The 14,868-nt window shown below is 53.7% G+C and overlaps 6 protein-coding genes across 6 annotated transcripts; 2 read left to right on the forward strand and 4 right to left on the reverse strand.

The window, feature by feature from the left end:
• Nucleotides 1-449: 449 nt before the first annotated feature.
• Nucleotides 450-3,268, forward strand: NCS54_01130300 (Periodic tryptophan protein 2; the record flags this gene model as incomplete). Its single annotated transcript, XM_053156583.1, has 3 exons — nucleotides 450-494; nucleotides 550-662; nucleotides 727-3,268. The coding sequence occupies exons 1-3, from the start codon at nucleotides 477-479 to the stop codon at nucleotides 3,266-3,268; spliced, it is 2,673 nt and encodes an 890-aa protein (XP_053012558.1). The 5' UTR covers nucleotides 450-476.
• Nucleotides 3,269-3,342: 74 nt separating this feature from the next.
• Nucleotides 3,343-4,855, reverse strand: NCS54_01130400 (Hypothetical protein; the record flags this gene model as incomplete). Its single annotated transcript, XM_053156584.1, has 4 exons — nucleotides 4,703-4,855; nucleotides 4,609-4,650; nucleotides 3,837-4,558; nucleotides 3,343-3,790 (listed from the first exon to the last, which is right to left on the reverse strand). The coding sequence occupies exons 1-4, from the start codon at nucleotides 4,814-4,816 to the stop codon at nucleotides 3,343-3,345; spliced, it is 1,326 nt and encodes a 441-aa protein (XP_053012559.1). The 5' UTR covers nucleotides 4,817-4,855.
• A 753-nt stretch (nucleotides 4,856-5,608) lies between these two features.
• NCS54_01130500 (Hypothetical protein) lies at nucleotides 5,609-6,640 on the reverse strand (the record flags this gene model as incomplete). The annotated part of the gene is made up of 3 exons (XM_053156585.1): nucleotides 5,609-5,718; nucleotides 5,767-6,486; nucleotides 6,535-6,640. The coding sequence occupies 3 exons, from the start codon at nucleotides 6,638-6,640 to the stop codon at nucleotides 5,609-5,611; spliced, it is 936 nt and encodes a 311-aa protein (XP_053012560.1).
• Nucleotides 6,641-7,512: 872 nt separating this feature from the next.
• NCS54_01130600 (Copper homeostasis protein cutC-like protein) lies at nucleotides 7,513-8,343 on the forward strand (the record flags this gene model as incomplete). Its single annotated transcript, XM_053156586.1, has 1 exon — nucleotides 7,513-8,343. One exon carries the CDS (start codon nucleotides 7,513-7,515, stop codon nucleotides 8,341-8,343), a length of 831 nt encoding a protein of 276 aa, XP_053012561.1.
• A 416-nt stretch (nucleotides 8,344-8,759) lies between these two features.
• Nucleotides 8,760-10,936, reverse strand: NCS54_01130700 (Alkaline phosphatase; the record flags this gene model as incomplete). The annotated part of the gene is made up of 5 exons (XM_053156587.1): nucleotides 8,760-9,264; nucleotides 9,313-9,986; nucleotides 10,035-10,113; nucleotides 10,162-10,346; nucleotides 10,397-10,936. 5 exons carry the CDS (start codon nucleotides 10,934-10,936, stop codon nucleotides 8,760-8,762), a joined length of 1,983 nt encoding a protein of 660 aa, XP_053012562.1.
• Nucleotides 10,937-12,762: 1,826 nt separating this feature from the next.
• On the reverse strand, nucleotides 12,763-14,234 carry NCS54_01130800 (Queuine tRNA-ribosyltransferase accessory subunit 2; the record flags this gene model as incomplete). The annotated part of the gene is made up of 2 exons (XM_053156588.1): nucleotides 12,763-13,940; nucleotides 13,991-14,234. 2 exons carry the CDS (start codon nucleotides 14,232-14,234, stop codon nucleotides 12,763-12,765), a joined length of 1,422 nt encoding a protein of 473 aa, XP_053012563.1.
• Between the last annotated feature and the right edge of the window lie 634 nt (nucleotides 14,235-14,868).

The following is a 14,868-nucleotide window of genomic DNA, read 5'->3' on the forward strand; positions in this document are numbered from 1 at the left end:
GTTTCCCCCCTGGGCCTTTGGGAAGGAGTCGCTTTAGGGGGGGCTCCTGCCTCTGGTTGGCTGCGACCGCGTGGACGGTGAGTGGACAGTGCTGAAATGGGTGGCTAGTGGACACGGGGCAGCAAGGGAAGGTGCCAAACAAGCCCAAACAACAGGGGTTCTTGGGGTCAGAGGTTTGTTGTCAAGGGGCCTGAGAAACAGCCACGGTCCCCTTTCTTGAAGCTTTGGCCAATTGGAGGTTAGATAGAGCGCCCCAGCCACGGGAACCAGTGTTCAGCCACAGGGGAATGGCTGATCTTACTGGATATGGACTAGTCTAATCAGCGCTGCGAAATGACAGGCGCCTCGGATTAATTTCCCGCCGGTCCTTTGCGACAGCCAAAAATTTTGGCTCTTATCGATAAGGCGCAAGTTGATTTTTTGGCGGCGTGCGACTTCAAGCTCAGCAGCATCATGGCCTTGGCTTACCGATAACAATGAAGACCGACTTCAAGGTGGGATTGCTCTTCATTGATGTTCTATGCGATGACTACTGACACCGTAATATAGTTCTCGAACTTGCTGGGCACTGTTTACTGCCAGGGCAACCTGCTGTACAGTCCAGATGGCACTCACCTCTTCTCGCCCGTCGGCAACAGGGTCACTGTGTTTAACTTGGTAGAGTAAGTTGTCTCTACCTGGATCGCATATACGAATTTTGGAACTTGGCTAACTCTTCATTTACAGGAACAAGTCATACACCCTACCCTTCGCGCACCGCAAGAACATTGCCCGAATTGGACTTACACCCCGCGGCAACCTGCTCCTCTCCGTTGACGAAGATGGCCATGCAATCCTGACCAATGTGCCTCGTCGCATATCCATATACCACTTCTCGTTCCGATCATCCGTGACAGCGCTTTCATTTTCGCCATCGGGACGACACTTTGCCGTGGGTCTTGGGCGCAAGATTGAGGTCTGGCATGTGCCCTCTACACCTGATACCTCCGAGGATGGCGAGCTCGAGTTCGCTCCCTTTGTTCGACACCATAGACACACCGGCCATTTCGATACTGTGACGCATATCGAGTGGTCGAGCGACTCTCGATTCTTCCTCACAACGTCTAAGGATCTTACGGCTCGGATATGGAGCTTGAACCCTGAGGAGGGCTTTACTCCCACGGTACTCTCAGGCCACAAGCAGTCTGTGATTGGCGCCTGGTTCTCCGAGAACCAAGAGACCATTTACACTGTCAGCAAGGATGGCGCCGTCTTTGACTGGCAATATGTGAAGCCCATCAATCGCATCGCGGAGGACGATAAGATGGATGAGGACGACGATTCCGATATGCAATGGCGCATTGTTCAGAAGCACTTCTTCATGCAGGGGAGCGCTCATGTGCGATGCGCTGCTTTCCATGCGGAGACTAATCTTTTGGTTGCTGGATTCTCGAATGGTCTATTTGGACTTTACGAGATGCCCGACTTTAACAACATCCACAAGCTGAGCATCTCTCAGAATGATATCGACTTTGTGACTATCAACAAGAGCGGCGAGTGGCTGGCATTTGGCGCGTCCAAGCTGGGTCAATTGCTAGTGTGGGAATGGCAATCCGAGTCTTATATCCTTAAGCAACAAGGACACTTCGATTCGATGAATTCACTTGTCTACTCGCCTGATGGACAGCGCATTATCACCACCGCTGACGATGGCAAGATCAAGGTCTGGGATATTCAGTCCGGCTTCTGTATTGTCACATTTACAGAGCACACCAGCGGTGTGACGGCATGCGAGTTTGCGAAAAAGGGCAACGTGCTCTTCACATCAAGTCTGGACGGTTCTATTCGAGCGTGGGATCTTATCCGTTACCGAAACTTCCGAACGTTTACGGCACCTACGAGGCTGTCTTTCTCGTGTATGGCGGTTGATCCTAGCGGTGAAGTCGTTGCTGCCGGCTCCCTTGACTCGTTCGACATTCACATCTGGTCTGTCCAGACGGGTCAATTACTCGACCAACTCTCAGGCCATGAAGGCCCCGTCTCATCTCTGGCGTTTGCACCCAACGGCTCGTCCCTTGTCAGTGGCTCTTGGGACCGAACAGCCCGCATCTGGTCCATCTTCAACCGGACGCAAACCAGCGAGCCTCTGCAGCTCCAGGCCGATGTGCTCGACATGGCTATCCGGCCGGATTCCCTGCAACTCGCCATCTCAACACTAGACGGCCAATTGTCGTTCTGGTCAATGACGGATGCTGAGCAAGTTTCTGGTCTGGACGGACGAAGAGATGTGTCTGGTGGGCGTAAGCTCACGGACCGACGGACGGCGGCCAACATGGCTGGCACCAAGAGCTTCAAGACAATCCGTTACAGTACTGACGGCAGCTGCCTCCTGGCCGGTGGTAACAGCAAGTACATTTGCTTGTACTCGGTGACCACCATGGTGCTGCTCAAGAAGTTTACCGTCAGCGTCAACCTGTCCCTATCGGGCACGCAAGAGTTCCTCAACAGCAAGCTGATGACGGAAGCCGGTCCTGCTGGTGATTTGGACGATGAGGAAGCTTCTGACCGTGAAGACCGCGTCGACAGCTCTCTGCCAGGCTCAAAACGCGGAGGCGACCCCTCAGCGAGGAAGAAGATGCCCGAGGTCCGCGTCACGGGCATCGGCTTCTCTCCAACGGGCACGGCTTTCTGCGCGGCTTCGACTGAGGGTCTACTCATCTACAGCCTAGACCAGGATCTCCAGTTCGACCCCTTTGACCTGAACATGGAGATCACACCCGCCTCGACCCTCGCCGTGCTCGAGACGGAGAAGGACTACCTCAAGGCTCTGGTCATGGCCTTCCGCCTCAACGAAGCCGGCCTCATCAAGCGTGTCTTCCAAGCCACCCCGGCCACAGAAGTCTCCCTCGTCGTAGCCGACCTCCCCACCATCTACGTGTCACGCCTACTGCGCTTCGTGGCCGCTCAGACAGAGGAGTCGCCGCACATTGAGTTCTGCCTTGTGTGGATCAAGGCCATCGTCGACAAGCACGGCGCCTGGCTCTCTGCGAACCGCGCAAAGGCCGATGTTGAGCTGCGTGTCGTCGCGAGGGCTGTTTCCAAGATGAGGGATGAGATCAGGAGGCTTGCAGATGAGAACGTTTACATGGTTGATTATCTCCTAGGCCAGGCTCAGGAGAAGAAGACAGTCAAGACGCTGGGTGCTCCCGATGTAGAGGTGAAGCTCATGGCTGTTGATGGGGGTGAGGAGTCTGATGAGGGATCTGACGAATGGGTTGGTTTAGAATAGACAGTAAATATGGTTGCTAATACCCACGAATATCGTACAAGATTGTGTTTCCTCGTCTCCTTTTCATCACTATCCTACATCCTAGCCTTGGGAATGCCATCCCAAGCTTGGTCAAAACCAGCCCCCCTAACCCACATAGTCCCACCAGCATTCTCATTCGCATCCAGTAACAAATGCATCACCCTCAACCACTCATCCCCCTTGATCTTCACCCACTCCTTATCCTCAAACAGCTCTGTAGTCCTCTTTGCCAATATCAGCGCCCTCGCCAACTTGACTGTGTGCCCATCATCCACAATCTTGTGAAACCGCGGGAGAAGATCCTCCATCTTGTCCGCTAGCTTGCCGTCTCTAGGGGTGTACTCGCGGAGCAAGTCACCGTGGAGGGTTGGACAACCGCGGGCGGCGTAGGTCAGGAGATCCATACGGATCTTGTACTCTAGGAGCTGTGCTTTGGTGGAGGCTGGGATCCAGGGTTTGGCGTTAAGGGAGAGGGAAAAGGGGGTTGATGTGACGTGGTGCCTATGCATGTTAGTATGAATGTGTTGGAGCCGGGGAGACGGCTTACATGAGGAAAAAGTCAAACTTGGGCGTGTGAGGAGGATGAAAGGCTGCCCCCGCAGCCATATACGCAGCAGTATGCACCATCTCAGCTGTCCTCTCCTCCACTTCATCCTCGTTCACCCTCACTCTAGTAGCTAGGACAGCCATCTCATCCCTAGCACGCCCAAGCACACCTTGAAACATGGGCTGCGAGTCATTCCAGCGAGCGCTGCTCCTAGTCTTCTCGTTGCTTTTGATGTCGTCAAGGAGACCAAGGATAGTGCTCATCTTGGGGGGTGCATCGTCAGCTTTTGCGTTTGCTGCTGCGGTGGTGAGAAAGTCGTGTAGCTTGTTCTCGTGGACTGCCGTTTGTGCGAGAGCTGAAGCAACGAGCATGGGCTGTTCCCATTCAATAGCGTATAGCATTTGAATAAGAGGATGAAGCAGGCCTCCAAACAAACGACTCTTCATGTCACGCCCACGGTCGTCGTTCTTGAAGAGGTACTCATTCAGAACCTCCTGCCAGCCAACTCTCTGGATTTCGTCCTGGAAGAAACGCAAAAATGCAGCGTAGTTGCGGCCTTTTCCGAGGTAATTTGCCCAATCGGAGCCGTGTTCTAGGTTGTCGACCATTTCTTGCTTAGGTTTCATGGCTTTGAGCTGGTAGCCTTTGTTTGCGTCGTAGGCGATGTCCATGTCCTTGGCGGAAGCGCCAGTGCCGTATAGGGTGAGGATATGATGAACGATCTGAGATGTTTTGGTAAGTTGTAGATATTGAAGGATGGCGATCGGCTTACATGATCATGGAATCCAGATGCATTGAAAAAGACATGATGGTGCTAGTTTATTGTAAGCAGTTGCCACAAACTGAACAGGTGTGTATAGTCATACCTCGAGATCCCTCTGCAACAACTCAGAAACCTTTGAAGCCTCATCACTCCCAAGCTTCATCCCCAACAACCCTGCATCCTTGGGAAGAATCTCAATCTTGAACGGCGTGGCCATGGTGCTGTATCTAGAACATGCAGCTGCTACAGGTCTAGCCCAGACTCTCATCACACGCGGGGTCAACATGGGTGTTTATATACGTGACCAACATACACAAACAACCTCATGTAAGACGACGAAACAAGATCGTCTTGTGACAACAAGTTACAAAAGAGGATGGTGGGCTGACAAATGTGTCACGACTCGGCATTCGGTCGTTTCCCGCGGTGGATGTATCAAACACAAAGTTGAACGCAGATTGGTTATTGCCGTTGAATCATGAATGCAACATTGACGTATTTAACCGTAATTCCGAGTGTAAAATCGAAACATGTTGTCTCGGTGCCTGTCAGATTTCGGTGGCTGCCGGGGGCTGGAAGCTCTTGGTTACCCCGGATTTTGAACCGGAGCTGACATCATTGAGGTGCTGAGGAGGTCCACTTTTCGGACTAGTCGGGTCCCGAGGTTTGGCAATGCTGACATTGGCTTGCAGCGTGAAGGGAGAGAGTGAAGTACTCTACTTATTATTCAGTTACTTTTTGCTGCTGATGATTCACTTCTTTGTGCAAGTTGCCGTTGAGCTTTTCACTTTATGTATCTGTCAGTGTGGATGTCGATATAACTACAGGTAGAGGGGTGTGTGTGCAATAGCTCTTCACACGAATAAAGGGAATGATTCATGATCAAGATATTGCAAAAGATCAATCGTCTCTCTTCGTGTGTATCTCTTCTCTAAATCACTCCTCTACCCTCTCGCCGTCTATTTTTTGGGTCAAACAAAGGAAAATTACATCTCATCATATCAGGTATCTAAGCCTTGCGCTTCTTGTTCTGGTGGTTGTCGTCATCCTCGAGGTCATCCTCGTCCATCTCCTCAAACTCGAGATCGCTGGGGATATCGTCATCCTCCTGGGCGTTAGCTGTAATATGTTAGCATTGAACCTTCAAGACAAATACGGGCAACATACTGAAGTACTTGATGGCACCGGGCCAAAGGTCCTCGGCGATGAAGACAGCGAGATCGTCGGCAGTGGGGAAGATCTCGTGCTCGTACTCATCCTCATCATCATCGTCCTCATCCATGTCATCATCCTCAGTCTGCTTGCCCTCCTTGCGAGCCTTGCGCTTCTCCTCCTCAAGCTTGCGGCCCTCCTCAGACTCCTCGGGGGTGACCTTGCGGCCGCGGAAGCCGAACCAGCAGAAGAAGCTGACGCCGCCCATGCCGGTCTCCTCCATGAGCTTGAGGAGCTTCTTGGAGGACTCGGTCTCGCCAGTCTTGCCGGCCTTCTCCTCGTCGTAGACCTTCTTGGCCAGGCTCAGCATGCCGTTGGTCAGGTCCTTGCCCTCCTTCCACTTGATGTCGACGGGCTCGGAGACGAGGCCGGCCCAACCGTCCTTGTGGTAGCGCCACCAGAACTTCTTCTCAATGACCTTGTCCTCGAACCAGTCGTTCTCCTTGAACTCCCACTTGAGGGAGATGCTGCGGGGGTCGCCCTTGGGGAGCTCGAAGCGCTCGACAGTCAGGTTGGTGAGGGCCTGGAGGAGGAGCTCAGAGTCGCTGGGCTGGATGTACTCGTCAACATCGGGAGGAGCCTGCTCGAAGACGAGGGGCCAGAACTGGGGGATCTTGGCGATGACCTCCTGGCGGCGGACGTAGAGGTCCCGGGTGAGCTTGTCCTGCTGGCGGACTTATTGCTGTCAGCGCTGCGTAAAGTCAATTTGGTATAAAAACTCACGGATCTCAAGCTCAACATCCTCAAAGTCATCCTCAATAGCCTGGAGCTTCTCGTAGGTGACGAGAGCCTCCTTGAGCTGCTCGTCCTGCATATCGCCGGCAGACATGGTTGCTGTGTGGTAGGTGTGTACTTGGAAGAAGCAAATTTAACACAATTGCAACAAAACAAACACTCGAATAAACCAATTCGAGAGATGAAGAGATCTATCAAGTAGGGTCACACAGGGGAATAAATATGAAAGAAAAAAAAAGATTTTTTTTCTGGGGAGTGTGAGTGGCAGCTTGTTTTAGTCAGGCAGCTCCAGCAAAAAAAAAACTTCCCAAGTCCCAGAGCAGTGGAAATGACTTGCACCTTCCCTCGCAGCGGCAGCGGTGAAATCTTTTTGGTGGGGTCGAGCTGATGTCATTGGCCCGCCCTCCAGACCCCGCAGACCCCTGCTTTTTTCACGCGTTGGGCGCTCTGCACGGAAGGAGAAAGGCCCGAACGCTAAGTGGCTCAGGTGCCGAGGGGGACCCGCTGAAAAGCTCTGATCTTTGTTTCTTTACAGGGGGTTCGTTCCACTGCGTTTCTAGCGGGGTACAGGGCTCGGGGTACTCCGTGTTAATTGACAGTGCGGGATCATGATCCAACTTCGACCAAACCGAGGCAGGTTCGAGTCTTCAACACCACGAGGCGGGGTCTGACAACGAAGATAGGATATTAAATGACTGTTTGTACAGGCTATTTACTCGTTTTAATGGTATTTCCGGATGCTTCAAACAGATCCACAACGTCTTTTCTTCCGTTGGCTCCTCAAACGAACAACAATGGCAGGTCAGCTCCTGTATAAGTCACAACTCCGTTTTCCGAAAATGGCATCATTCATGAAACAGATATCAGCGCGATAGGAGATGACAAACTCCTCTCCTTCTCTCTTTTCCTCTTCATAATATCATCCCTCTCTCCCAAATCCACCATCAACTCATCAACCCATCAACCATGGCTCCCCCATCCAACGACAAGTTCCCCAAGCCCATCCCTCTCGAGGTGTCCGTCTATGGCACCGATAACGGCATCCAGGCATCAAAGTATGGAGCCAAGCGTCTCCTTCTCAGCCACAAGGGTTCTCAGTCTGATGGCGGCCTCACTCCAACTGTCCAAGAGCTTCGTGGGCTCAAGAACAACGTCTTCATCCCCATCAACTGCACCATCCGGCCCCGTGCCGCTCCGAAGCCGGGCCTTGGCGAACAACAAGACTACATCTACACCAACCAGGAATTTGCTCAGATGTGCGACGCTATCCGCGAGCTTAAGCAAGCCGGCGTCATGAATCCCATCCGCGGTGACTCTTTTGTCTTTGGTTGCCTTCGACGCAACGACAACAGGAGCGTCCAGGATAGGAACAAGATTGTCGTTGACCGATTGTACTGCCGTCACCTCATCGAGATAGCCAAGCCCTTCCCGTGCACCTTCAACCGCGCCTTTGACCACTTCTTCGAAACGGGTGAGTGGAAAGACGCCCTCCATCAGATCAACATGCTCGGTTTCAAGGGTGTCATGACGGGTGGTGGTCACGGCTATTTCAACACCCACGTCGAACGCCTGGTATCCATGTGCGAGCGCCTTGACGAGATGCAACTCGTCATTGCCGGAGGTGTTGCTTGCCGTGAGGTTCAGAAGTTGCGCAGAGACACCCACAGCGTCAATGTCCACACCATCTGGATGAACGCCGAGTGTCTCCGCCCCGAGGACCACGACGACCCCGAGACCGCCGATGTCAACGGTGTTATGGGTCTGGTCGACCAACTTGGCCTCGACGCTGAGGACTAGCGATCCCCCAGCAGCATTGGCAAGCAGTACTACTACTAAGCAGCACCCGGTGTGCTGGCAGACGGGCTGGGACCGTGGCTTGGAGACACCACGAGTTACGATTAACGACTTATGAGGGGACAATCGGAATCGGTTTAGGCTTTCTCACGATATGAAGGGCATATGGAATACTGCATGACATGGATGGCATGATACTGTCAGGGGAGCATTAGAAGGAATCTGTACTAGCTGGCTAGTCGATCCTCAATCAAATCTCAACTCGAACCATTGAAAAGGATTTACAGAAACCAAAAGGTTTGATCTTTTCATTAAGTATCGTCCCCATTATGTCACGCAGCTCTTGCATCTCTATCATCGCTTATCATCTACAATACACATCGTTCATCTCGTCATAAATCCGCCACCACCAAATATTCTTAAAGGTTGCAAGAGTGAGCGCCACGGCCCTTGCCCTGGGCGAGACCAAGGCAGTTGGCAATCTTATAGAAAATGTCGACGTTGTTAAAGGTGCCGCTGAAGGTGTCCTGGCAGGGACCCCAGGCGTAGACGGGGACATCGGTCAGCGAGTGGACGCCCTGGGACTCGCCGGTGGGGAGGGTGCCGTTGACGACGAAGCCCTTGGGGGAGTCCTTGGGGTTGACGTAGTAGTCACCGTCCTTGAGCTCGACGGCAGCCTTGCGGGGGCCGTTCTTGCGGACCTTGTAGTCCTCGCGGTGGTCAGGGGCAGCACCAACACCACCGGCGATGGCGTAGCGGGGCTCCCAGTTGACGGGGAAAGTGTGGCCAGTGCCGTACTCGAGACCTTTGGCCTTCTTGGTGTACTGAGACTCGCCAGAGTTATGGTAGACACCAATGGCGCGGCGCTTGTCACGGTCGTCCTCCTGCTCGGCGAGGTACTTGGTGTCGGCAGAACCCCAGACACTAGGAACTGTTAGCATGTTGATATCCAGATTTAGATATGAAACTTACTCGAAGCCGTGGCCGTGGTCAGCAGAGACAATGATGAGGGTCTCGTCGAGGATGTCGAGCTTCTTGAGCTTCTCAATGGTAGCACGGATAGTGTCGTCGAGCTCGAGAAGGTCACCGAGGGCACGGTCGTAGTCAAGAGCGTGCATCTGCTTGTCGACAGAGGCAGCCTCGGACATGAGGAAGAAACCCTTGTCCTTGCCGCGGGTGCTGAGGATATCGACGGCCTTGAGGGTCATCTCCTTGAGACCGGGCAGGTCAGTGGCGTCACCCTTGCCGCCGGTGGGGTTGTTGTCAAGGCCCTTGAGGTTGTCCTTGTAAATGTTGCGGTCGAGCCAGACGGGGAGATTGCTCTGGCAGAAGACACCGAGGGCCTTCTTGCTCTTGTCAGCAGCAAGGAGAGAGGTCTTGTTCAGGCTGACGGTGTATCCCTGCTTCTGGAACTCCTTGTAGTAGTCCTTGCCCTGGAAAGACTCCTCACCGGCAAAGAACTGCTCGGCACCGCCACCGAAGAAGACATCGGGGCCACCGTGGCTGGTCCAGGAGTAGTTGGTGTTACCGTGGAGAGCCTGGTCAATCAGAGGACCATACTGGCTACGGGCACGGGTGTGGCCAGTGAGGGCAATAGGGGTAGCATCAGCGAGGTAGGCAGTCGAGACAGCGCCCCAAGCACCGCCCTTGGCTCCATTAGCAAGATATCAAGTCAATTGGCTTCTCAGACTTACCCAGATGCGCTTGAAGATCTCGACAATGGTCTCGACCTTGGGGTCATCGAAAGGATCGGGAGAAGAGTCAGCGTACACACTGAGGCCAGGTTAGCTTGTGCTCCAAAAGCTCTGAGCAAACACAAACCCCATGGCGTTAACAGTGCTCTTGTGGCCAGTGTACAGGGCAGAGGCCGAGTTGGCAGAGTCGGTAATGTAGCTGTCGATGGAATGGGTCATCTGGTGGCCCAGGACGGGGAACTCGTCCATCTTCATGAGGGTCTGGTATTTGCCGTTGATGCTCTTGTGTCCGAGGAGACGGGCAGCAGTGATCTGGTGACTATAAGCTTCCAATTCGTCTCGACAGCCGTCGCAACACTTACCATGTTGGTGGTCATGCCATCACCAATGAAGAAGATGACGTTCTTGGCCTTGCGCTTGGGGTGAAGCTCGCGAACAGTCCACTCGGCAGTGGTCTTCTCGCCGTTGTAGTAGTTGAGTGTGACGGTGTACTTGCCGGGCTCGTAGATGGCGAGCTTGCGGTAGGCCTTGGAGGCGACGTTGACAATGGTGGGCTTGTCCTCGTCCTCGGCAAACAGGTCCTCGTACCACGAAAAGTCCCAGGTCTCGACCTTGGGCTCCTCGATGTTAAAGGCCTTTGCAAAGTCCTTGGGCTTGCCGCCGTCCTTGGCGATGGTCACCTTGAACTTCTGGTCAGGCTTGCCGTTGTGGGCGGCTTCGGAGCCGTTGACGGGAGCGTGAACCTCGACGCGGAGGTCGAAGAGCTGGCCGGGGAGGAAGTCGCTCTGGTCGGGGGGCAGCACACAGCCGAGCTTGGGGCATGTGCCCAGTCGCTGGTAGGTCTGCGCCGAGACGGCAGAGAGCGAGGCCGCGAGTGCGGCAATGGCGTTGAGCTTGACCATTGTGGTGAGGCTGCGGCAAGCTTGAGCTTTTCCTTGGGTTGACTCAAGAGTAACGAGCTGAGGCAGCTTGAGAGGGGAGCTCCAAGCAAGCTCAGAGTTTGCGGGAGTTGCATCATTTATATTAACTTTGGCGGGAACATCAACCCGACGATCCCACGTGGATAGCTGCAGCTCTCTTCTGTCCGGAAGTCATCTCCGTCCCCGGAGCATCATGTTTACAGCAAGCAGCTGGTTCCCCATGTCATGCAACGGCCGCCTTCCTCTGTGGGCAAGGTGGACGAGACTTGGACGGTCCTGGCCAATATCAGCTCACCTTTGGCCAATTGCGCCCGGGAGATGAGCATGATCCAGCACCGACTTGGTTTGGATCGACATGATGCGTGCGACCAGTTCCATCGGGTTGGGAAGCAAAAGTGCTACAGCACCGTTGCACCAGAGGAGCAATTGGCGCCTCATGATGGGCGAAGCTGGCACGTGTGTAAGCTCTACCGGCCCCGCCGTTGGCAAAAGACCCGTCAGTGCTTGTCGAGTCGATTCGGTGACTGTTGTCGATGGCCTACAGCGGGGGTCCATGCCGTTGCTGCAAGGAGAGCAGATCAATCAGCCCTCGCCGTCGGCCCCAGGTGCCATGACGGACCACAGCCGGACGTGGTGAACGGCACCTCCGCGCCATCGTCGGTCCTTGGCAATCCTGTGAACGGGGGGTTCATGGCCCAAGTCGTTCACCGAGCTCAAGCTCGACCAGGGGAGAAGCAACAGACTGCCAACCCTGGTTTGGTGCCCCGAGCCCGCCGATGCAGTTTCCTCCTCCACTCGTAGATAAGATCGTAGCCAAAAAGCCGCGACATGCATGACAAGGGTCCAGATATGCCTCCTCCAAGTTGCTCAAATGCCGCTCGTGGGTAAACTCAAGTCCCTGATTGGTGGCTCAACCCCTGCTCCCGCGGTTCCACACATACCCAGACATCCAAGCTTAACAAGCTTGATCCTTAACTCAACTCTATCGGACTTGACGACCGAGTTTGTTTGTTCGCGCTGAAGCGGCGCCTCTCAAGGCCTTTTGACGCCCCGGTCTTCTCTTGCCGTCAGTGGCGTTGTCTCGAAACGAGTAACGCCAACCGTTCCTTCATCCCCGCCATGACGTTAGTGGGACGGGTTGTCATGATATCTCGCCATATTGACTTCACACCTGTGTCGACTTGTACCGGCCGGTGTTGCCTGGTTCAGCTGCACTCGACTTTGTTCCACGTGCTGCGGATTCGGAATTAACTGGACATGTCTAGACGAAAATTTATCGACACCAACGTAATTAGCATCCTCCACTTTTGCAAGACACCCAAACTGTTTGCACGTGTAAGCGACTTCTCGAGTTGGAACCCCATCATGCATCCTCCGGTAATGATTCACAACGGCGACCGATACTGTTGAACGACATGAAGAGCAGCGTGCATTGATAATAACTAGGTATCGGCTTCGGTAGTCACATATGAGAAGTATTCTCAGATGTAAAAAGGCGAGGAATGGCGGATGTCTTTTGAGCTCCAACTTGTCCACTTTCGACCAGGTAAAGGCGAGGTGGTCGGTCCGTACATCCATCGATTGGCTTGTCGGTGGTGCAAAGCCTATTCCGTAACTCGCCTGGGGATGTCTCTCATAACTCGAGCATTGTTTCCCAACTTAACTATCAAGCATAACTTGACAGCTTGTCGATCACATCGCCATGTTACATGCTCGAGAGATGCGGTCCAGGGTGGGCCGAACCAGCTTACCGGAAGACCCTATTGCAACGCAGTGCCTGACATGAACGGATGGGTACATTAGTCCCGTCACTTCTCCAGGCCCGGTGCAACCCCATTACCAAGCAGGGCCTCGGGAGGCACGTTGACAGACGCGGCAGGCTCTGCAATGGCCTCGGGGTGGGGGCTGTCATCGCTCTCGAACGCCTGCCAGCTGGGCTCGTTGATCTTGGTCTGACCAGCAATGCTCTTGAAGTGGTAACCCCTGGCACGAGGCCTCTCGCCTGTTCCTCTTGGGACTTCAGGCTCGTAAGCAGCGGTGAACTTCTTGCTCAGCTCCTCAAACTTCTCTGTACCCTGGCGCAGAGCTTCTCGGATGCCATTGAAGAAGGTACTGAGAACGGAGTGGTTATGAATCTGAAGAAGATTCCATCCAAGCATTTCCTTTGCATTCAAGAGATGCTTGATAAATGCCCGGTGATGGTTAGTGCAAGTGTAACATTTGCAACCATCAACCAGAGGCTGCAGGGATATCGTGTGGTCCTCCGACCACATGTCAACGCCCAATGGCTGTACACTGGAGGTGTCTGGGGGCGGGAAGGTGAATGATAGGGCGATTCCTGCATCAGAGGCGGTATTGAGGAAAGGTACCGTGCATACGTCGATGCCCAGGGATATTTGCCGGAGCAGATCCTGGGGCGTCTTGGACGGGCCAAAAGACAATCGTGGCAATGCCACAAGAGGCGGATAGTTGACAAGTTCAGGCACAATATTGACATCGTATACAGCCAAACCTAAAAGAGATTCTCTCACATCTTCGGCGAGGAATCTCAGGTAGTCCCATTGTATAGGGTATTCGACAGGAAGTACGGGAGCGAATACGGAAACGCCCATATCCTTGAGGCGGCCCTGGGGGTCCAGCAAGTGAAAGAATTCCTCAACCCATTCTTCGGTCCGTTCAACCATGCGAACCTGGCGCTTAGACTGAGGAGTGGTGCTGGTGTGGAAGAGGTCTGCAGGCGGGATGGCAATGTCGGGTTGTGTAAGCTCAATGGTCTTGGCGAACTCGGGAATGGTGAGATTGCGGAACCCCGTGGAGGTGAAGATGCTGAGATGGTGGGCCCCGTTGCCGACGGGTGTCGTGACCGCCGGGAAGCGTCTTGGACCCAGGACTAGGGCACGATCTGATGGGAAAGAAGTGAAACTCTGAAGATTTCGAGGTGTTGCAGGGTTTAGTTTGAGAATAGGAGGTTCCTTTTTCTCGAGGACTATTTTTCAAGTTAGTATTGTTTCACAAAAAAAACTTGAATTTTCATACAATCTTCAATGGCCAAGTAGGCCGCATCGAATGATGTGTGTTTAGCAACATTGTCCGGTGTCAGGTGAGGAATGACTCCTCGTGATGCCACAGCGACATAGTTTGGCGTCTCCATAACCCTGCGACTGGCAAACGCCAGACGGCCTAGTCGGGCGACTCCGACATCAGCAACAGCTGGCTTGAGTAGCTCGAACATTGTGAGGGTCGATTCCTGCTGAGAGTCTCCAGTAGCAGGTTGGGTCATCTTGTCATGGTTGAGTCAGATTGACGTGAAGAAAGTTTGTCAACTGAGATTGGCGAGATTGTGTAATATCGTCCCGGGATAATAATCAGAAAGAATAAAATAAGCCCAAATGAGAAGAATAGAACGAACCAGTCGCAGTCGCACTGTCTATCGCCGAGTCAAAGCACCAGGTCTCAATCCTCACGAGATGCTTCTTGGAGTTTGGACAAGGATTAATCGATCGCCATTCATGTCAGTGTCGGTGCGCACTGTGCTCACAGTGCCCCCAATCGCCGAAGATGATCCGACATCTGGTGGCTTGTGGCGCAGGACAGGGCAGGCAGGCACCCGAACACGGCGCCTCGTACCTGCTTTCTTGGGACCCCGACTTCGGGCGGGAGCTACACCCCGGCCCGCGTGGGAGAAGGCGAGGCCAGCCAATGGAAGCTTACGGCAGACAAACGTTTGCAACACTTTGCGAGTGACAACGGCGCGGCAAGTATCAATATTCTGAGGGCATCGTCGTTTGGGTGGATGGTATGCAATTCATGCGATACAGCCACTGCTTCACCTTACCTTCCTTCAATCCTCACCTGCCCCGCGTTCCCATTAAAGGTGCATCTGGAACGAACACGAGGCTGACAAGGGGGGGTCG

The sequence above is a fragment of the Fusarium falciforme genome, chromosome 9 (genome assembly GCF_026873545.1).
Source record: "Fusarium falciforme chromosome 9, complete sequence".
Taxonomy (NCBI): Eukaryota; Fungi; Ascomycota; class Sordariomycetes; order Hypocreales; family Nectriaceae; genus Fusarium; species Fusarium falciforme.